The sequence below is a fragment of the Patagioenas fasciata genome, chromosome 11, assembly GCF_037038585.1.
Source record: "Patagioenas fasciata isolate bPatFas1 chromosome 11, bPatFas1.hap1, whole genome shotgun sequence".
NCBI lineage: Eukaryota > Metazoa > Chordata > Aves > Columbiformes > Columbidae > Patagioenas > Patagioenas fasciata.
Window position 1 is genome coordinate 16,754,490 of NC_092530.1, and position 19,704 is coordinate 16,774,193.

The 19,704-nt window shown below is 37.8% G+C and overlaps 1 protein-coding gene across 2 annotated transcripts in view; it reads right to left on the bottom strand.

Annotated features, from left to right (window-relative positions):
* Nucleotides 1-19,704, bottom strand: part of DACH2 (dachshund family transcription factor 2) — a 253,762-nt gene that overhangs the window by 68,605 nt on the left and 165,453 nt on the right. For both annotated transcript variants that reach the window (XM_065846925.2, XM_065846924.2), the window contains exon 3: nucleotides 17,131-17,262. In XM_065846925.2, the coding sequence (XP_065702997.1) occupies nucleotides 17,131-17,262 (132 nt within the window). The remainder of the gene's footprint in view (nucleotides 1-17,130; nucleotides 17,263-19,704) is intronic.

A 19,704-nucleotide genomic window follows, 5' to 3' on the forward strand; every position in this document is an offset into this window, starting at 1 on the left:
TCTCATACCAATGCCTAGTAACAAATTCCAAATGTTTTGTCACATTTCTTGTGAGCAATGCCATCTGCCAGAGGTGGCTTTTCATGGCTGTTTACCCTGACTCCCTCCAAGAATTCATCTGCCACTATCTAATGCTGCCTGAATAAAGGGGATTAAGACTCTGATGCAACAGAGACTATTGATAATTTGGTATAATTGGGAAGAAATGAAGATAAATGAGGTTGAGGATGGAGAGGCAATTAGTTGAGCTGCCTGTACAGCTGTGTTCTCGGTCTAGCTCCCCTGGCCTTTTCTTTGGTGAGGTATGTGGAAATTAAACATAATGACAAATACAGTCTTCCCAAAGCTCTTTAGTCTGGGAAGCTTGAAGATATGATTTTCGCTTCTGAGATTCTAGGCAGTTTTCAGTTAAAAAAAAAAAAAAAGAAAAAAAAAAAGAAAAAAGAGTCATACTGTTGAGATTTTAAGAGCAATGCCCTTCGTAATGGCACACCTATGGACCTATGGCACAGTGTCGACTGTTCCAAATCACAGCCCTTCATCCGGCAGTGGTACGTGGCACTGGTCTGGTTTCGTGGTTCTGACCAAAAGGATGAAGGCTTCTGCCTCCCCCAGTACCACAGACAGCCTGGAGTGACCCCCAACTCCAGACGGCTTTGACACCGATATCTGGTGTCTCATTCTGTAAATATCCTCTGTCCAGGTAACTGGTCAAACAACAGCTCCAGAGCACGATCCCCCTGAAATACGGGTTCTTTAAAGTCCAGCCCACGTTCGCAGCTGGACCTCGATTTTTTTTAATTGCGTTAGCTTAAAAAAATGCTAGCAAAAATAACATGAAGTGAAATGTCTGCAATATATATATTACTCCACAAAAGAACTCAGAAGTGATAAATTTTTAGTCATAAATATAATACAAAGACAGCTACCTAGATTTGAGCCTTATTTCTAAGCTATATTATTCAGGTGAGGCCAATTAATCATGCTTGAATAACTTTAAAGGTATTTAAATCCAAACTGAGCATGGTCAGACCACAAATATCCAAACTAGAAGGCACAGATCTGCTGTCTGAATTGTAGTTCTTCTTTCAAATATATTGAGATACGTTCATACATTTAAAATGTGCACATATATGGTTTAACGTAAACTACAAAAATACATTTGCCACAAGAAATGCCACTGTATGTTGGACGTAAGATTCTAACATAGTTTTTCATAAATGTCAAATAAAGTAAGATCCCTTTTAGAAAAGAAACAGTGTTTACAGAAGGAGCTTTGGCTTACAGACATGTTTTCCTACCTGTCTCCACATGTGAATTTTCTGCTTTTATTACAGGTGATTCCATCTGAATTAGGCCATATATTAAAGACTTCATAAAATTGCACTTTTTCATGCATCCATGTTTTCTTCCACTATTTTAAAAAATTATATTGCCGATTACTTGAAGAACACCCCTTAGAAAAAGACAAAGCCTAACTCTTATGCATACAAGAGATTTTGGTAAATTTTGTAATGTGAATTTTCAACAGAGGTGCTTTGTTTGGCAGAGTACAATTCTTTGGTATAATCTCAAAGCTGATACAACACTTGAAATTACCCTTTTTCAAACTCACAGAACTTCTGCAAAGTACAACGTCTCCTCCCAATGTTTTGCATATGCAAAACCTTTCTCCGTGTCCACACAGCGCTCTTCCCTGCAACCTAGAGGTCAACCAAAATTTAAATTTAGCTTTATCTAATGTACTTTTTCATTTTGGATTAGATTTCTACAAAAGACTAAAAATAGTTTACTTTTTACAAAACAAACGTGCCAGGAGAAAAAAAAATATGAATAGTCTATAATTAAGTTTAAATCTATCTTGTTTTGCCTTACTGAAGCTGACAATTTGGCTGAGGCAACTGTTGCTTTACATAAATTAAGTTTTTAACATATACCTCAGAAGAGTGATTTTTTTATTAGTCTGCAATATTCAGATTGTGTATATTACACCTCTGGTCTTTTAGTAAAACCCTCTTCTCATTAACATTGTAAATGAACAAAATTATTTGCTGCCCATCTTCTGGCTTGACACTTCATGAAAGTGTTCCAAATCAATCTTTAGCCTTGTGACTGACCGTGCACGGCGCACACATTAAACAAGTCACATTAAGCGGAGCTTTGGCTTTCCACTGGGAACAAACACCCGTGTCCTGCTGGAGAGAAGGCAGCGGGTCCCTCCAGCTCCCGCACACCTGCAGCACAGCTGCACACACCTCCCTCCACCTCCTGGGACCACGCAGGGCTGAGCCCTTTCAAACAAAGCCAAAATACACGTCTCTGTGGGTGCTCCTGACATGTGGCAGTATTGTTGTAGTCAACAAGCCCAATCTAGCACTTGCCTTTTATTTTGCACTTGAGAAAAGCATTGCAAGACTTGCCTGGTCTCTCTACACCTCAGCATGTCCCCCGTCCTTCAGCCCAGTGAGGGCAGGAGCTGCCGATGAAGAACAAGGGCTGGTCGAGGGTCACGCACGCCGGGAAAAATCAGAGGGATTTTCAGAAAGGGCAGAAACCACAATGCAATGGGGAGACTGAAATCTGGGAAGTGACCCGCTCCAGCACCGGCAAAAGGAGTAAAAGGATCAAAACTGTTCCCTAACTTCAGTAGTTGACTGGGCACTTCATCTAGCCCTCCCTCAGAGCCGGGTGCTTATTTTCTTGACATAAAAATCCCGTCTCCGAATCACAAAATAGGACAGACTCATGATAACTGCAAGGGATCAAGTGAAGCTCTTCCTGAGAAAGTACACTGTGTTTTTATGAAATTTGTTCCAGCTGTGACTACAGCTGTATTGCAAGGCTAAATATGAGATCTGCTCTACCTCAATTCTAAAACTCAGACATATCCAATTTGAGTATAAACATAAGTATACAATAAACAACAGCTTTTTGACTGGTAAAGTCTTTTTCTTTATTTATTTGTACCCTACTTTTAAATGATTGCTCATTTTCCTGTTTTTATAATGGTACCCACAGCAGTATTATATAAGATCTCTAAAGCTGAACCTACTTTATTACAAAAGTAACTGATTTCTCAAAAGTGAACCTGGAAAGCAAAAAGAAGTTACTGAAGAATTATTTCTGCAATTAGTAGCTTGCTCAGCTTACTAAAATTAGAAGCTTTCTAAAAGCAGTGTTGGAATGGTATATATCTGAAAAATGCAACACAGGAGATAGCCGGTAATGCTATTGAAGGAACCTCTAAAAATCATAGAAAGTTTCTAATGGGAAGATTTTTGTTGACTTTTGGGTGTTGTTCTGTGGTTTTTTTTCTTTTTTTTTTTTTTTTTCCTGAATAAATGCTCCCTCAACCTGTAAAGTGGAGTTGAAAACATGTAATTTGTGGCTCGCTATGGTATTTGCACAGAAGAGCTAACACACAGCTTTACCTGATGATCGAGGATAAAAACTGTGGATCTCAACAGATTTTCAGAGCTCGCCGGTATGTGCTGAGAACAACGATATCAAAAAGCGCCTCTCTCCAGCACTGCTGGTGTCAAGGTTAATGACAACTTGTTAAATTGATATTACCAAACTAAAGATGTTTTTATAGTATACTGCATGGATTTTAACAGACAGGCTAATGTGGAGTATTGCTACTTTTAATTGAATTAGAATTTATGGCATGTATACAATCCAGATAACTAAAACTGGAGGAGCTCCGAAGCAATTGTCTATCTAGAACATGCTCTTGTCACACACCTCATGTGCTGCCACACATATCCTTCAAATTCAGTCCCTAAATTCAGGCCATATTTACTACATATGTACAAGGGAGAGGAATTAATTTTCTAAATTACAGGTGTTGTAAATGGGAGGATACTGAAAATACACATTTTCTTGACATCATCAGCCTCAGTGAAAATTCCAGGACAAATCAGTAAGAAGTAGGTTACAGCAGAATAGATCTGCAATTTCAAACTTCTACATTTGAAAATATTTGAATAATAGGAATATTAATATAAAATAGTTTTATATCAACTATACTATACCTTAAGACAGAGGAGAAATAAATGCCTGGAGTTTACATCCAAAATAGATGAACAAACAGCAGGGAAGAAAAAAAAAAAAGGATATTTAATGAATCATATTAAAAGGGAAGAAGCTTACAGAAAATAGATGGCATTTGTAGATGATTAAATTTTGAAGGTGAGATGTTGTATAACAGCACCAACCATTTATTTCAGTGCCACACCTGCATCTAATAAATAAAATACTTTTTTTTTTTTAATCTAAACTGAAGATTCAGTGCTATCTGATGACTTGGATTTCCCATTTATGTAGTACGGGGCAGGGTTGGGTTGTAATTATTCAAGGCAGTTTCAAAGAAAGAAGAGCTGTTAGTTGGACAGAAAATGAGCATCAGTCGGTAGCAACAGAACAATGCAAATATTTCTTCTACAGACAAAATCACAGAGTTTAAATTCAGAGGCTCATTAGAGATTATCCTCTTAAATAAAGATACCTACAAGTTTCACCCAAATGTCCTTCTGTTTAGATAGTATTTTTCTATTAAAGTTCAATCTCTCACTAACACAGAAACGTTATTTAATATACAGTATATAGCCAGATAGATTTGGTATTTACAAAAAAAAAAAAAAAAAAAAAAGAAATTAAAAGTCTTTCTCATGTACTCATGCTGGCTAGTCTAGAGTTTTCTAAAAGACTTTTCTCCTTGGATCTGGGATTTTACTGAGAAAGGGAATAAAGTTGGATTCAACTTCTAAAAAATACCTACTTTGTTAAAATGAAGAAAAATACAAGACGTGATGCAAATGAGGGGGAACCTGCAAGACACTCCTCCTTCTACCTTTCCAATTCCCATCTGAAATGTGAGAAAATTAATCACAATTTGACTCATAAGCCTTACAGGAAAAAGGGAAAATGCAGCCTCTGATGTCCCATGACATTACTAATCGAATATACAGCTCTCATACAGAAATGCTGGAAATTTCACTAGTCCCAAAGTTTCACTTGTCAGCATCCTTACAGCAGCCAGAGCATCATCTTACAAGGAAGAATCTGGTCTCATATTGTACAAATGTTGAACAGACACAACCCTCCCAATTTTCTAGGTTTTAAATATCAATGCATGTCTGATCTTAAAGGCAAGCTCAACATTTATGTCTTGTCTTGGTGATAAAGTTCATGAATATATAATGAGAGCAGAACAACTCTGCTACTGATTAAATGTCAAAAAAGGTTTTATTGTCAAATATATTGTAAATACAGAAGATATACAACAAAGAGCATTAATTGCAGATGGCTCTGTACAGCTTAAAAAATGCACACGATCTAAACAGGAAACGTGACCTTCTGTTTCACCTTTCAATTTTAATTTACGTTCAGAATGTACCTCCAGACAGTCTGTAAAGATAGAATGAACTACAAAAATCTTTAAAGAAAGAACTACAAAATGGCCTGAACAAAATGCTTCACATTCAAGGGCAGATGTCAGAGTCTATATCATGAGCATACATAGCAGAATTAACCAATCTATCCAAAACTCTGGATCGTTATTAAATATTATCTAAAACTTTGTGAACATTTAAAAGAGCTATAATGTGAAAAAGTGGTCAGGACAGATGAAAGGTTGGAATAGCCATCCTCACAAACGCAGGATGGGGCCTGACACCAAAAACCATGTATCTAGAGGCTGTAACAGATTGCAGGTGAACAGAGGCCGGCAGCATCCTGCTTCTAGGAAATGGCAGGAGAATAAGGGTTCCACACATTTATACAATAGGGCTGCATGTCCAACAGGGAGCAATTCCTTCTCCCTTTCCTGTTCTCCATTGCTGCACCGAGCACGGACACGGCCTTGACCACAGCCTTGTGCTGGGAACCAGCGGGTACGAAGCACCTGGAGAGAGGCCGGCGAGCACAGAGAGATCTGACCCGGGACTCAGAAAATCATCAGCATGAGGTGTGTTCAAAAGAGCAGGATTGTTTAATGTCGCGAAGGGAAGACAGAGGGGAGACGCGCTAATAGTCTTCACTAGATAAGAGACATGTTCAGTAATAAAAGGGAATAAATTGTTCTCCATATCCACAGGGTATACAACTAGAAGCAGCGAGGAAAGGCTGTAACAAGGAAGACTTAGGTTAAACGTTAGGAAAAAAGCCATGATTGGTAAGCCTATAAAATTTCTAAAATTAAGCTGGACAACTATCTGTCAAACATGATGCTGGCAGAGTTCTTGCTTCTTTGAAAGTGTGGATGAGAAAGTAAGTCTGAAAGTGCTGGTGTCCTGTGATCCTGCAGCAGAGAGGCCAGACCCAGAGGCAGAGACACAGTGTAGGGTGACAGGACCCGTCCTGAACTCGCCCTGTCACCGCTGAGCTGCCCCGAGCTACACCTGTGCGCTCCTACCCAATACACCACAGTGCAGGGTATGTTCCTGCATCCATCCGCAGCACAGGATCATTGTCACACACTATGCTCTCGTCTTCAGCTACAAGAATGGTGTTCAGGCAAAGCCCGACCTGCTCCTGTCCTCAGGAAAACCTCACGGTTTGAGAAGGTCCTGCTGTTCTAAAACCCATTGTCACATGTTGACTGTGTCCCCAAGCATGACAAGTGTAGCTGCAAAAACTAATACACAAGCTGGCCAACCTAAAATACACACCAGTTAATATCAGAGAGCATAATATTGGTCACGTTTCCAAGATAATAAACACATTAAGACAGCATTTGAAATGTACTAAAAATCCATGCATTTTCCCTTTAGATTACAGACAAACTTGTAATTTCAACTATATGCTCCCAGTAAGATTTTCTTCCCTGTGATCAAATGGCCCAGGTTTTAATATTCTTCAGTGATCTTATGAATTTAAATTAAGCTTCTAAGAAATTAAGAATAAGAATTTCATTTGAGAAAAAACTGTCACAGCCATGGAAATGAAAGATTTCTAACACACTCTGGTGATAAAAGTACATTTACTCTTGGTCTGGGACATTGTTGGTCTTTTGCAATTGCAACTAGAACAATCCAGAACGATTATTTTTTTAAGGAGATAAAAACATAGACTACCCACCTGTATCTATTTTTAATTTGGTAATGACTGTACTTGCTAAAATTCTACCAAAATGTCACTCACAGCTTTGGATTCCAGCTTTTTTTAAGCAGAATATGGAGCAGAAAGCATAACCTATTATGCAAAACTGTCAGATGCTTACTTTTAAAATCACAGAAATAAATGCATAATCCTGATTTGCTTATGGATCTAAACTTTATTAAACAAAACTTGAATCTAACTATTCAAGACAACCAAGGTATTCTATAAAAAGTAATAGGATTCTGATCTGTGTACGTCCCCTTGACCCATATAGTCCCTACTCCAGAACTAAGGGACACCTCTTGCTGGGTGGGTGCAAGTAAAGGCAGAATGACTTGAGACCACTGTGACTTCTGTCTCATCAAATTCACAAATCAGCCAGACATTTAAACAGCACCAACTGTTGCAAGTAAATCTGCTATCAAATCTCAGCTGCAAAAATGTCAGTTCAGGGCACTCTGCAAAAATTTGTACTGAATCCTTAACTAAAAAAACACTTTATTTTTTTTTATTAATGCTATTTTTTCGACTGAGAAAATCTTCCAAATGATCATATCACAAATATTTCTTACTTCAAACATAAATTAACTGTACTTTAGGGGACTTTTTAAAAAATCTGATGAAAATTGTAATTCATGAGTCTCCTGCTGTTGGCAGCTGTATCACAATCGGTGACGTCCTTTGGGGGACTCTCAGCATGTGGCCTGCATCAAAGGTAATACGCCAGTTTTCATCCTAACTTATATATGCCTTAACAAGAACGTTCCAGACATTGCAATTAAAATATTAAAGTACTTTTTTATTTTTAAAATATCATTTATGTGAGATTGAAGATGACTCACTAGTATTAACAAAGGCAACTATCACTAAGGCTTGCTTTTCCTAACATACTGGAATTCTTTATTGCCTGGATTCCTTACATACTGATACGGGAAATTAAAACACATTGATTAAGCGTGCTAATACACCAGAGTGCTTAAGAAAATATGCTACTTTATGCAAAATGATAGGCAGATGAGATTTTGTTGAAACAGAGTACATACAAGGACCTAAAAAAAATAATGTATTTGACATATGGTACTTTACTATTCTTGTTCTTTGGTAGCACTGTGGAAAATCTGCAAATCACTGAGTTGAAACGAGCGTCCTTCTCGGCATTATTGGCATCCCAAATTGCCAGAATTCATCTGATCACCAGCTGATGGTTCCTGCTCCCAGGACCACTTTTGCCTTTATCCAACAACAGTAAAACATAAAATACAAAAGGCATTTATTTCAGAGAGGTATATCTGGACCACACTTTTTTCCTTCCCTTTCTCACTAAGCCTCAAGACCTGAGAAGAAGACACGCCCGGAGATGCCGGATCGCCCTGCAGAGAGCAGGACAGAACCCCTCACACCGTGCCCTTCAGCAGTCGCAGAAGCCCACTGAAATATCTCAACGGCAATGATTCTTCCTTTTAAAGTGCAGTGCACCTAATCTCTATTAGTCTTAATAAAAATTTAGACTGAAAGTCCTAAATCTGGCCCATTTCTGGTAAGCATTGCTCCCTGTAGTGCTGTGGCAGTTCCTGTGCCTTGTCTTAATGAGGGACAGTCTGAGCAACCTGCTGTCCATCGGCAGGTTGACATTGACCATGAATATCCGCTACTACTAACAAATGGGGAAGTTATAACCAAGGGAAAAATGTAGCCTTGGCTCTGCAGTGGCCAAGATGATTTACGACATCAAGACCTAGTGGAAAACACTAATACTCTGAAGGACCGCGTGAGCTCAGCCTGCACTCACATGTTCTTTGCCCACTCCTAATGACTTTGGTTACGACTGTAAAACTGTTTTAACAAGAAAAATTAATTATTTTGAATAATCCTTCTGAAATATGATATGTATTTTAATTGTATGCACCCTGTCATTAATTAAAGTTCCCAACCTTTTGGTACATTAATTCAAGATCACATCAGTGACAAAGCAACAATTGTAAGATGACTATTTACTGAAATTAAAAACAAAGTTAAAAGGTTAATCTACTCTTGCAATACAGTCAAAGTAATGCTAAAATGTTTTCATTTGAGTTTTTACTACACATTATTTTTCTACTCCTTGAAATCAATCTCTTTGTTCCAGGAACACATTTCCTGTCAATAAAATGAAAAATGATATAGATTTAGGAGGATAGTGGTCTCAGCGTAGCATCTCTCATATTATTATTCCAGTATCATCTGTTACAAAGTAAGACCAATTCCCACATCTAATTACAAACAGGATTTCAGAGTCATTAAACAAAATACATTTCCATTAGTGTTGCTGTAAGAAGATAGGGGAAAAAAATGAAGATTAGTTCATGCTGTACCTCTGCTTTTCAAGCTTTGAAGATTTAGACCTCTGCACTCGGAGACTATAAATTTGTAAAGGATCTGAAAGGTGACAGACACACGAAAGCTCTCAATTCTACACAGTTTAGCCATTCCATTTGCATTTTGTCATTAGTTTATCTTTTGCTGCACTTTGTTCTGATAGTAGATATGGCAAGAATCCAGAGAGGTTGTTTGTGATTATGCTGTGTGCACCCGGAGGTGTTTTATTTGGCGTCCGGATGGGGTTTTTTAATAGATGTGAATTCTGATCTTCTATACTAATTTTTTTTCCAGCAAAAGTTAAAAATCATTATAAGGAATTGTGTCTTCATGGAAAAAAAAAAAAAGTACTTTATGCTTTGGAAAGAAGGAACAGCAGTTCTTTGACTTCAAATAAAGTAACAGCCAAAATATACTGAGGAAGCAGATTGTGTGGTACATTTAACTGTTGAAATATAAACTTGTAAGTATATATATTCTCAATTCGTAAACATTTAGCAGCATCTAATTGCCATGAGTCCATTTAAAATACACCTTTGAGAATTATTCACTCAAAAAGCATTCACACAACCAGAGCTTAGACATCTAATAAGAACTTTTCTAAGAAGAAGTCTATATAATACTTAAATTTGCTTGATCTTTAAAATAGATTCTATTAGCATATGACGTTATATAAATATTGATTAATTTCATCATGTGTAAGCTAAGCATCAACACCAGAAATTCCTGACAAGGAAAAAGATGCCCCAGAGCTACAGAGAAAAGCAGAGAATTTTATTTTCAGTTGGAAGTGCATCCTGAAAGCCACTGAGTTTCATCATGACATGAATCTTCATCAAGCCCTGAGGAACCAACGTCTGATCCAGGGGCTTCAGAAGGTTTTTTGTTCAGACACACACTGTACCATGTAATATTACAGTAATATGTAATATTACAGACTTATTGCAGCGTCTAACCTTCCCCAGGGAAACATCTCGGACTGCTGGGCTGGACAGGAGCCGTGAGGTGCTCTGAACTCACTGCTGATCTCCAGGAGATCTTTGAAGCACAAACTGACCATCACCGCCTGTTTTCTGGCCTGGTCCCATTGCCTGTGTAACACAGTCACGTTGTGAGCTGTACTTACAACACATCACCATCTGCGTGCTTGAGGGACAAAGGTGCACCTCAACTGTTACCCTCTTTCCATTCTATCCTGCCTCACCTGGTGCTCAGTCCATGAGTGCTGGGTGGCCATGGACGAGCAGCTCCCTGCCCCTCAGTGCTCAGCAAACAGGGAGGTTTTTGTACCCGCTATGTGCTGCCCTCAACTGCCAGCATGGAAAACAAGTATATTCACACCCACCGAGCCCAACGCAGGTATGTGTCTGAAGAAGTAGCACAGATATCTCAATTTTTAGGATCAAATGTTTTCATATATCTGCTAGCACTAGTATCATAAAATCATAGAACGGTTTGGGTTGGAAGGGACTTTCCCAGCGCCCCCAGTGCCACCCCTGCCATGAGCAGGGACATCTTCACCAGCTCAGGTTGCTCAGAGCCCTGTCCAGCCTGGCCTGGGATATCTCCAGGGATGGGGTATCCACCACCACTCTGGGCAACCTATTTGAGTCAAACAAGCCTAGTTTTGGATGATACTGCACAGAAAACAAACCCTATTAAACTCTCTCTTACTTCAAGACCGTACATATTGCTCCTGGCAAAAGGACAATTAAAGAAAATTAAAAGTATGCCTTACTAGCTTTTCAACTGATTCTAAAAATATTAGTAGTCGTTTTGACCGGTTATATTTTTTAAATGGCATTAATGTTTTGTGTTCTTTAAATAAAATTATCATCTTTGAAACAATAACTCTGCTCATGTAACACAAAAATACTTGCTTTAACAACAGGAAAAATGACTTCATGAAGTCTGCATGGCACTCAAGGATTAAAAAAAAAAAGTGTTCTCTGGTCTTGTCATTTTTACTCTTACAATAAAATAACAGCCTCGGCATCCTGCTTTTTAGAATAAAAGACCTACCTCTTTTGACTTTTGAAGCACTTGAAAATTTTAAAAGAGAAAAACTAAAAAATGCTGACCGTGTAATAGCTGGGTATTCATGGTGGGTGGAGAACATGAAAGGTTACAATATGGATCTGTGCCTACGCGTTTCTTTTCAACTTGAGCAGCATCCTCCTGCTTCTGCTAACTCGGCAATCATACAGCTGACAGATTTCTGGGTTTTCTAAATAATGCATGGGATTTTCTTTTAACATGTCAGTGCAAAAGTATCAATTCTGCCCCTGTGTCGTTTGTGATGCTGATTTTCCTTGACAGCATTCCATTAAACCAATGAGATTTTCCCTCCTGATGGTTCCTTAAATATTCCTCCGAGTGATGTATTTGTGGTTTTTTAAGCAGATTGTGAAGGATGTTTGCATCTATGAGAAAACTGCATGGCAGGTACTGAAGGGAAAAAAGGATAAAGAGATAACACTATTTCTTTTTATGAAGAGCTTTTTCTCTGATCCTCGTATGCCAAAACCGGGGTGTTTTTCCTTTCTTTTCTGCCTAACTTAGCTCCTTGTCTGGAAATTAAGCAACAAGACTCTACATACAGAATAACATTTTGACTTCCTAAGGAAATACCACTGAAACACTTAGTACTGTTTGATATCTCTCTTGGGAAAGTAAAACACATTTATTAAATCATGCACGCTAACTCCAAAAGCCAACAGAAGGAAATAACGGTTTTATTCTTTGCACTGAGGTTTTGTACAAACAGGTACTGTCCCGGATTGCTGTGCACTGATCCTTCTCTGCTGGGTAACACAGCATCCTTAAAGGACATCCCGATAATATCACCAATACTGCATTTTGCAATCTATCCTTCATGTTCCAGTTCTATCACACACTTGTACAAATTACCTGCTGCTATGCTATTAAAAAAAGAAGCTCTGATTTCAAATAAGTTTCAAATTTCCCTAGGCAATTATATGCTAATTTCCAGAATACGCTTTGCCTAACATATAAAGGGTGAGTGCCACGAGGATGGAGTCAGGCTCTTCTCAGTGGCAAACAATGATAGGACAAGGGGCAATGGGATCAAGCTGAAACACAAGAGGTTCCACTTAAATTTGAGAAAGAACTTCTTCTCAGTGAGGGTAACAGAGCACTGGAACAGGCTGCCCAGGGAGGTTGTGGAGTCTCCTTCCCTGGAGACATTCAAAGCCCGCCTGGACACCTTCCTGTGCGACCTCACCTAGGCGTTCCTGCTCCAGCAGGGGGATTGGACTGGATGATCTTTTGAGGTCCCTTCCAATCCCAAACATACTGTGATACTGTGATAACATTAGTATTGCATGATGATGAAACAGGTGATCTTCAGAAATACTTCTGCGCAACCAGAGAAGTTTTGCTTTGTTTATGTGATTTCTATAGAAAAACAAAACCAATGTCGTGGCAGCACTTTGAGAGACCCACACACATCCCGTACACCTGCCTTCGCCTGCCAGCTTCCAACTCTTGATCTTGCTCATTTTCCAAAATGGAATATGAAAGGCCACATTGCTCCTGGCACATGTTATCAGTCATTATCATTTATAGCATGACCTTCCTCAGCTACGGTAACCTCATCTACACCTCATCTCCAAGGACTCGCATGGAGTAGCCAAAAAGGAGGAATATAGGACTTAAAAAGACTTATGGCCACCAGGAATTTGAAATTTCAGAGGGATGTAACTTCTCCCACTTCCAGACATCTATGACCCCAACCACATCGTCCTCTAAATCCAACCTTCTTTCCCAAGCCCTACAAGAAGATGGAGACAGACACTAAGAACAGATTGGATGGACTATGGGGCCAGAGAACCTATAGTGCCAGATTAAATATGAGATTTTCAAGTGCCTGAGAAGTTTGCTTCAACACTTCATATGATGAGTAGGAAGGTGCAAAAAAACCTCTTTCTCTTCTGCAGAGAGAGTGGAAGGAGGCCATTAACGTTCAAATGTATAACAACATTCTTCACAGCACTGTGAACTAATGCATTACTTCAATTAAAAAAATACATGCTTTTTTTTTTTTGGTACATTTTTTTTCTTCACAGTTTCAGTATTGTATCTTGCAGGATGTTTTTTAACATAAGTTATTTAAAATATTCCAGTACTAAACTCCACTATCACTGAGATTATTGTAATGTCACAAAATAAGGTAGGGCCTGATGGGAAAGCAGAAGCAGGAAAAGAGGCGACACTTTCCTTCCTACTTCCTCAGACACATTTGTAAGATTCAGTTCCACGACTGTAATTTCCTAGAGGACAATACAGTATCTGAGGATTTCTAATATAGTCAATGATCCTGAAAGTTAGAGCTCAGGTTGTAAATTGATACCACAAACTCTGGCTTCAGATACCAAAACTCTTGAAAAATTTCCATCATCATAGGTGCACAAACACAGAGAAAGAAACTACAAAAGTGACATTTGAGGCATTACTAAGAAAGAAAATCCACAATTATTTCATACTGACTTCAACAGATAAAGATGGGCATTGAAATGAATATGACAAGACATCCTCACCACTTTTTTATTATCCTAATGGCCTGTATATAGTGACACACTTCCAAAAAATCTGGCAATAAAGTTTCAGGACTTAATACTGATTGATTACATTTTAATTCAAAACAAGCAACAGCAAAAGAGACTGTACCACTAATCTATCAGACTACGGCACGAGGAGGAAGGCACACATCCTAGTGTGAAATATTTAGTGGCATTGTATTTTATGTTCACCAAAGGAAGACAATGGGTAATGCTAAGGTAAAAAAACAACAGTTTGTTTGTTTAGTTTTTTTAAGGTAAAACTGCAACCCTTCAAGTCTTTGTTAGAGTAAAAATAAAAAAATAAAAAGATAAAAAAATAAAAAACACAAAAGAAAACCCACAAAGGAAGCACAAGGTCCTCTGCTCTGTGTAACTATATTTCTGATTTGACAGCTACAGTTATAATCATTCAGACATCTATTTCCCACAAACTCTCCACAGCCATAACCTTTAGTGATTAATTATAAAGTTCCAGGAGCAATAGTACACAGACTAATTTCCTAAAACAATAAAAGACAGAATTTCTCATTTGGAGCTAAATGAAACACGAACAGGTTGTTATTCATGCTGAAATCTAGATGCGGAGTCATGTTGCAGCCATTACAGAAGCTATTAAACACAACCTCAAATCAAAGAAACTGTAGGTCTCTCTCCTAAAATAAAATGCTTTTCTCACTTACAAAGCTTCTGACTCCTTTGCTCCGGTTCTTTTTACCTCTTCTTTGTTAAAAAATTTTCAAAATTCAATTTTCTTTCTCATTTCACATCCTGATTTTGTTTTTAATAGTCGTTTAAACTGTAAGAGTCTGGAACAAAACATTTGGTAAAGGTTTCAGGCCCACAGAATTATCACAGTGTTCTCTTCACAGTGAATCAAAGTAGAAAACGTATATAAACTTCTAAACAAAATACCCAGTCTCTTCATGCCCTACCTCAGCCTCCAGTGGGTTTTCTATAGTGAATATTTGGCAGTTCTTCAGTTATTTTATATAGAGAACTGTATACTTGAGTTTTACATTCCTTTCATTTTGGTTTTCCTTTTTGACACATTCTGCTGTACCTGCTGAATGTAAAACTTTAAAAAAATATCCTCCATAAACTACAAAAATGATCCTACTGCTGGCACTTTAGATACTAAAAGGAGGGGAAACTGTGATTTTAATATGATTAGTAGTAGTTCTTTCTCTACCTGCAAGTAACATTGGCACTCAATTCAGCAAATTTGCTCCTGGCAATTTTACTGAATTAAGCAATGAAAAGAGGAAAGAATTGAGAAAAGGTCTTTACACAGCTGACGCCATATCCTTATCCTTGGGCCTCACTGAAACTCCAGCTAAAGCCAGTGGAAATTCCTCCAAATATTCAAATTGGTATTGAGTCAGCTGTAGAACTCATTGAATTGCTAAACCACAGAGAACTTACATTGAATATGCAAACTTTTGATGTATTGTCAAAATGCTGGTATGACAGTCCCCCATAAAAATTGTCAATGAGGTACCTAAAATAATATTAATGTACTCTAGATTCTTCCCATACAAACTATACAAATTTTGCCATATCAGGTAACACACCAAGCTATGAACATTTGAATTAGCACAAGCTTTTGTACAGCAGTTTTTAAAAACCCGAATACTAACCCTACATTTTTTTCTGTATCAAGCTTCCTTGCTTCTCTGTAGGAATTCTACCTTCAGTCATATTTCTTAGCATGTCATGAAACTTCATAATTCACTTTGAACTACATACAGACTATAAGAGTTACACAAACTAAACATGAATTCAATAAGCACTAATTGATTAGGGTCCTAGAGGTGAATAAGAAATACATATCCTACACACCAGAAAGCTGGGGAAGGTTTTAATGCATGAATTAGAAGCCAGATTTCTTCAATACAGATGAGTACACAGAATTAGTAAAAGGCACTACCACTTTTGGAAAGACTGTTTGTGCATAATTTGTCATGAATTCAAAGTTATTCCTTTAGAAAATGAGTCTAAGACCTCCCAGCTGCTGCTTTATTGGTCTAACAAATTAGCATCTTGATGGTACAATGCATATATATACACCATACACCATCCAAGCAAGCAAACTGTTAAGAGCGGCTTCGTCTTTAGAGATGCATGTGTGACTTCAGAGAAGTGTGAATGCAATGAGGTATCAGACAATGCCTGTGTTCTTGAACTGAAAATTAAAACAAAGGATGCTTAAGTTTCCAGATGCTAAGAATGTATTGTAGGATTGCTTGTGTCAAAACAAAGAGCCCTAGTGAACCTGCCGTTATTGTAGTATGTATTTAGCTGCTTTCTGTAACAGAATGGATCCATCTTGCTCCAGGTTGTCTACATTATCCAAGTAAAAATGTCTTCACATGAAACAAACATTAGAACAAATAAAGAAGATATGCTCTTCAAAGGATCCATTTCTGGCACAAACTTTGAACCCTACTCTTGTGGAGCTGGGACCTGAGGACCTCAGTTCAAGTTTATCCCAATGCTTATGTAGTTGTACAGACTGAGCATGTGTTCGGTGCCAGTGCCATCCACCCAAGGTCACTGCAGCCAGGTGGGACACAACAAATGTTTATCATGACTTTTCTTCATACCTGTGGTTTGCAAACATCCATTCAAGGAAAGAACCAAATGCAGAAAAGCCTCAAAGTTGGTGATTTAGCATTCCTTACTTTGCTTTTCTCCAGTGAACTGTGGAACTCACGAGTACCAACCACCTGATGTTCTGGACACTTTCCATCATTTACAGGAAAACTCTAGACTCACTGTATTATTGCCAATAGAGAAGTCTTTTGTTACTACAAAGATATTTTGGGAACAGTTTAAAATGCCTGTATTCTAACATAATAAAACAATCCTTCACCAATATATTGCAAATAAAAGACATTAAGGTGGCCGTTAGGAGAAAAACTGGAGGAATGTTGGAGGAAAGGGTGCGGTAACTTTGATTTGACACTGGTAGAGCAAAGCTTATACAAAAAAAAGAGCACAAGATTTTGAGACAGATTTTTGATTTTGTGTCCCATGCACCAACTCAGGTGTTCAGTGCTCCCCTACAGCTCATGTGCACAGTGTTATTTACCCGCATTAGAGTTGAGCTCTTCATTTTCCGATTCTGTTCCATTTTGACTTCCACTTCCATGAAGGCTATTCATTGCCATAAGTTTCATTTTCTGTAACTTCATAGCCTCTGCCATGGCAGCCGCTGTCAGACCTGCAAAATAGAAACAAAATGTAATAACATCCCGTACGAGGCAGCACTGAAAAATACGACGAACAAAACAATTCCTTTCAGTGAGAATAAGTCACATAAGTTCAACATATTGTTAGTCCAGTTAGGTAATGTTATTCTGAACACTATTTTAAAGTCGAGTTATTTCAGTACATCATTATAAGGAATTTTTTTCTAAGTTCTTTCATGTTTTTTTTTTACATGTATAGCATAAAGAAATATTTAATGGTAACACTTTTGATTATAGTTTTAAATATAATTTCCTGTCACTTTGATCATTTTGTCACTTTGATCTCTTTCTGCTTGACTTATTTAGCTGCTACGAAATTTCCAAGTACACTAGTAAGATACATTCCTCAATTTCAACAGCTCAAAGCCAATTAACATGGAACAATCAATGCTGTGCTAATTCATTACATATTTAAATATTATTTTGTCTTCTCATGAGATGTGTTGGTTTGGATTAACATTATTGCTACCGGAAAATGACACTGGAAATGTTAAAAAAGTACAATATGGGTAATTACAAACTCAAACCCACCTTTAACAGACCATCAAGACCAGAACAAATTTACAGAATTATGGAGGGTTCGTGGTAGAAGATTTTCAAGTAACTGAAAACCAATTAATTTCCAATGGTAAAAGAGAAGAAGTGTCAGGCTACAGGTTACCATCATTATCATAATTCTTTTATTTTTATTTAGATGCCAAATACAATTTTTTGTAAGAGTAAACTTTCAAAGTTTTAGCATTTTTGAATGGTTGGTAGGAGATCAGATTTCTTCCAGACAGTATAAAATTACTTTTACTCAAGGCAAGATACAACTGAAAATATCTTATCTGAAGTTCACCTGTCTTGCAGGAAAATACAGGGGCTAAGGTCATGTAACCAAAAGAGCTGTACTGGTGTAACTGTTCATTCATTCAGTTATGGATTAAATGGGTTTGTCTTCCTCCAAGTATAGTATGACTTGCTTTCGTCATTTGCTCAAAAGCAAGCTAAACACTTCGTACCAGCTATCTTGTCATCGACTGTGCCATAGTTCCACAGAATCACTGAACTGCAGTTTCCAAAACACATGAATTTTTGGTGGTGGTGCATGTTCTATCACCCTACAATGATATGATGTATCACAACAGAATTAAGTAATCTGCAAAGTACTGCTTACTGAGAGATTAGATACTGATTAAAGTGAACTAATAATTTTCATATCCTATACTGCCACACATCCATAAATTAGAATACTTTCTTTCAAAAGCTGCTCTGAATTTGACATTTAGATTAGTTCTGCTGCTCCCATAATAGGCTTCACAAAAGTCCTCATTATTTTAATACAACTTGAGTAAGCCAGCAAGCAACAGACTCCAACTGCATGGAGGAGGGACACATTATCACATATGGCTACAGCAATTTGGTCAACTTCAGCAAAAATACTCCTGATTGACATCAGGAGGTTGGAGATGACAGGTGACGAGAGGGGACTCACACAAACCTCTGTCCTCCTCCCATCCTGCCCAAGAGCCCTCAGCATCCACCAACCCAACCTGTGGCTGCACAGCCCTGGGTTCCCAGAGCGCTGCTGCAGCCCCAACAAATACTGTTCTGCTTTGTCATTGATACATGAGAGATTATATCGACTTCATTCTTAAGATACATTAAATACAAATATGTAAAAGTACAGAAAACGCTAACAATCTTGTCTTTCAGGTCATTTAATGTAGTCCTCACTTCATACAGAATATCACTATACAGTAACGGTACTTCACTTGTTATTTAAGTTTTTTTTTTTCTAACACCCTTTATAAAGCTCCTTTGCAAATGCTAAAGGTTTGTGTTTTTTTTAATCAGGCAGATACAAAATCCTGATGTTTTAACTCCTGTTTTTACAAATTATCTGGCTGACATCATTCACACTTGATCCATCAAAGAATACATCTTCAAAGATAAAAATGTTCACACACTTTCTGGAGAAGATGAAATAATCTATAAATGTTTCCACTTTTTTTCTAGGGAAAGGAAGTGAGATTGTTCTTTGATTGAATTTCACATTATTTTCAGGAAGTTCAAAAAACAAGCACCAGCACAAGTCTTCTGAGGAATTTACTGTTCTGAAGACTTCCAGGCACCTGTGTGATTCACCTGCTTACCTGCACACCTGTACTGTTCCTCCTTATCCCAACCATCACCAAAGCATTTTCAGAACCTGCACCCACTCCCAGCCTTCTTTTTTTTCACTTTATGCTTCTAATCCATTTGCAAAGGATCCACATTTATGTAAAGGTTACAAAAAATACAGAGTCTGAACGTGGACTGTTTTATCATAACTTTTTATCATTTATATGCACCCAAATACATACAGATGAACCAATATCCCAGCAAATATTTTCATCTGGCTCAATATTTATACAGGTTCTTGATACTGT